Source organism: Nannospalax galili, unplaced genomic scaffold, assembly GCF_000622305.1.
Source record: "Nannospalax galili isolate Female #2095 unplaced genomic scaffold, S.galili_v1.0 scaffold580, whole genome shotgun sequence".
Taxonomy (NCBI): Eukaryota; Metazoa; Chordata; class Mammalia; order Rodentia; family Spalacidae; genus Nannospalax; species Nannospalax galili.
Window position 1 is genome coordinate 966,628 of NW_008345762.1, and position 3,823 is coordinate 970,450.

Here is a 3,823-nt window from a genome sequence, read left to right on the forward strand (position 1 = left end):
CACACCACTCCCACCCCACATCCCCTCACCTACATCACTCCCATCAGAACCCCCCACATCACATCCCCCACCCACAAACTCCCCCAAACATCACCCTCCATCACACCACACATACACACTGTTTTAAGCTAGCATACAGCCTAGTGGTTTCATCATGGCATTTTCAGATACTATAGTTTCCTCTAATTCATCCCATCTTCCTCTCTGCCGTCCCCATGCCCTGTGCCCCCATCTGGCTGGTTTCCTCCCTCCTCCAATAGTCCTGCCTTCTGCTTTCATGCCCCATTTCTCCTTCCCGTCTCATGATACCCTTTTTAGTTTCATAGACACATAAACAGACAATTATGTGTAATTTTTGTATGTGAGAGAAAACGTGGTATTTTTCTGAGTCTGGCTTATTTCACATAACAATGATTTCTAGCTCTCTTCATTTTTCTAGTTCTCTTCATTTTCCTACAGATGCTAGTTCTTTTTTTTTGAGATACGATCTCACCGCAGCCCAGCCTTGGTAAGTAGCTGAGGATGACTGACTTGTTCTTCCTGCCCTCACTTCCTGAGATTCAAGTGAGCACCATGCTCAGTTGTATGTGGTGCTGGGGCTCCAACCCAGGGATTGTGCATGCTAGGCAAGCATTCTACCAACTGAGCTACATTCCTGGTCCTAGGATTTAATTTTTCCTTATGGAGTCAGCTCCAAATCTTAAAAGACATTGGACAATGTCTTCAATAACCTCATTTACCTGTTCTTCTACAGGATGCTACAACTACAGAAAACTCCCCGCCTTTAAAATTCCATTGCTTGAAAGCCAAATGATTTATAATTATAAATCATCTGCATATTCATTTTCCATGGAGTTTCAAATCTCTACAATTATTTTAATTTTGAATTTCTTTGTATCATTGGGAAACAGAATAAATATTGTTTTTTTCCACCCGGAGGAAGGGAGGAGCCTAAGGGTTTGGGGTTGCAAATTTATAATCTGGCTAGAAGTCAAGTTGGCAGTCAGCTCCTTTAGGCCTGGGCTCCACCACATCCAGCAACTCTTGCCCATGAAGAACCCATTTAGAATTTTACCTTCTGTAAGCCTCCTTCTAACTGACATGGTTTTGTGAATGATAAAGGCAGGTTGGGTGAAGATCCTTAACAAGACTTTGAAATGGTTACTACAGGGTGGTTGGAACTTTAAATCAACCCAAACACAGCAGGTTTTCAGCCCATTACTCTGACTGGGTTTCCATTGTGAATAATTTAAGACCAACGCCCTTAACAAGAGCTACAAGGCCCTGCCCACTCGTGTGCCTACATCAGAAGCAGAGCCAGGCTTTGATACATTTGGGAGTGTGGTGGCCTTAGATGCAGAGCCTGTCTGCTCCTGCATGTGCAGGGTGGGGGTGGGGATGGGAATGTGGGGTGGGGAGTTGGGGCAATGACGTCAGCACAAGTGTTTCCCTTTCAATTTCCTTCTCTGCCTGCTTAACTTCTGAGTCCTGCAGTTTCACAGAGAAACCAAGTATTCTGTTGCTGGCTTTCACGTAACTTCCACTTTTCTCCATTTCTCTAATAATCACTGTGGCAACACAAAGTCCTAAGGACCAAAAAGTTCCTTTGGAGAATGAATGCCCTGTGTGTCCAGAAGGGTCCTCTCACACCCCTTCCCCACCATCTCAAAACCCTCCATTTCCCTGTCTCTCCTTTTAACCTTCTCAAATCATTTTTTCCAATTCCTGTTTTATTCATCTTGATTGTATTTCAGCAGCCTGAGAAAAGATCATCTTTGAGACATTTTACACAATCCTTTTCTTTTAGCTAAAGGAGTGTTTTCTGTTCTCCAACATCTAAATCTTAAATAATGACAATGTTATTCCTAACATCCTACTTTCTGCCACTTCCAGGTCTCACCCCCAAATACTACACAAATTATTAGTACGCACACTCAAAATCAATTTTCTGCTACCTTTCAGATCATCATAATAGCTTATTTTTAAGTATGGATCATTAAAATAGCTTATTTGTATGTAAACTTTTAAATCAATCCCTGCCTCCTTTGAGCCAAGTCCCTGGTGGTCTGCAGGGCCTGAAAGTATTTTTAAGGGAGCTCTGCTCTCCTTTCTGGGAGCAGGAGAGACTCTATGCCCCACCAGTGGTAAAATGAAGACCTTAAACATACCTCCAAGCCATTAGATCCCTGGGATCTGGGAGCAGCCTGGGGTCAGTCTGTAAAGGATGTTGAAAACTTGCCTATACTCCACTAAACAGGCTTCAGGGAAACACTGGAGTGTTTCAGAAAGGGTTCAGAATGACATCTTGAATGATGTAGAAAGGGGAGGAGAGGTGATTCCGTAGGGAAAGACAGTTAAGAATGTGTGGTTGAATAATGCTGGTGGAAAGTAGAGAAAAGACAGACGAGGTACCAGCAATGGGAAGAGGGTGTCATGTGGAAGACGTGCCTAAGGGTGACCTAGTAGGAAATCCCAGGAGCACCCAAGCAGGAAGAAGTGGGAAGAGAGGGGGTGGGGAACCAACTCAAACTACAGTAAATTGTTACTGAGTATGTTAAAGCTGTGATGAAACTGCAGGGTGGGACAATAAAGTTCTGGTAACCCAGGGGGAGATAACACTTGAGACTGAGAATTATTAAGTTGTTAACTTTTCAAATGGGACAGTAAAGTCCCAGCAGTCAAGAGCCCCATGACTGATGGTCATTGAGGAATCAAGCCTTGAAAGCATCATAGTCAAGGACTACTCATACCTGGCTGTTGCCCGGAACATGGCCACACAAGGAGAGCGAGCAGTAGCAAACCTGATGTAACTAACGCCTTCATTATGCCAGACCGGACTGAGACCTCCTCAGGCGTCAGGTACTTGACAGGAACTGGGATGGGCCGTGTTTTTAATACCCCAGGCCACACTCAGCTGTATTCAATTAGCCCAATTTAGAGAGGAGACAAGAAAACCTTTAATGTGTTATCAGCACCAGCTTCCGAGCCTGTCTTTATCATCTGTGCATAGAAAAGTATTATATTAGGTAATATGAACATGACCATGCATCATGGAGCGGTCACAGAACTGTCTGCCCAGGACCTTGAAAGCATGAATAGATATGGTCAGCTTGCTGTCCAGTTTTTGATATTCTAAGAGTTGATTTAGGGACACTACAAACTCTGACACCATGAGGAAAGTACTTTGCCATTATGGCTGAAGCCATGTTCCCCAAGTTTGTGATGTGTATTTAACTTTATTAATTCCTTGAGTGCTACTAGGAGCTATACCAGCAGCTGTGGAAGGTGCACAGTATTAACAACCTAGGAAGGAGAAGCCAACAGAGGCCTCCATCTTGACTTTTTCTAAACCTACCTTGACAGAGCCCAGTTTTCTTCAGTGATTTCCTAATGATCTCATCAGAGAAGACAGTTCCAAGCCTTTACTCTCTGTTACTTTTGTAGCCAAACATTTCTAGCCTAAGAAGACACTGTGGTGTTCCAGGCACCATTAGATGCCTATGGGAGAGCAGTGCTTACCTCCTGCAGAGTCTGCTTAGTCTGAAGGCTTTCAAATACCCCTGTCATTAGGGCTGGAGAGATGGCTCAAGAGTTAAGAATATGTGATGCTCTTGCAGAGGATCCTAGTTCGGTTCCCAGAATTTACATCAGGAAGCAGCTTTAATCCCAGCACTCAGGAAGCAGAGACAGGCAGAGTTTGAGGCCAGCCTGTTCTACACAGTGAGTTCCAGGACAGCTGGGGCTACAAGGGGACCCTGTCTCAAAAAGACAAAAAAATTATAAATGCAAAAATTAATTATAACTCACATCTTTCATGAAAACA

The 3,823-nt window shown here is 43.8% G+C and overlaps 1 protein-coding gene across 1 annotated transcript in view; it reads right to left on the minus strand.

Moving 5' to 3' along the window:
• Window positions 1-2,823, minus strand: part of LOC103741278 (oocyte-secreted protein 3-like) — a 22,303-nt gene extending 19,480 nt beyond the window's left edge. The window contains exon 1 of the mRNA XM_008842031.1: window positions 2,751-2,823. Within this exon, the coding sequence (XP_008840253.1) occupies window positions 2,751-2,823 (73 nt within the window). The remainder of the gene's footprint in view (window positions 1-2,750) is intronic.
• Between the last annotated feature and the right edge of the window lie 1,000 nt (window positions 2,824-3,823).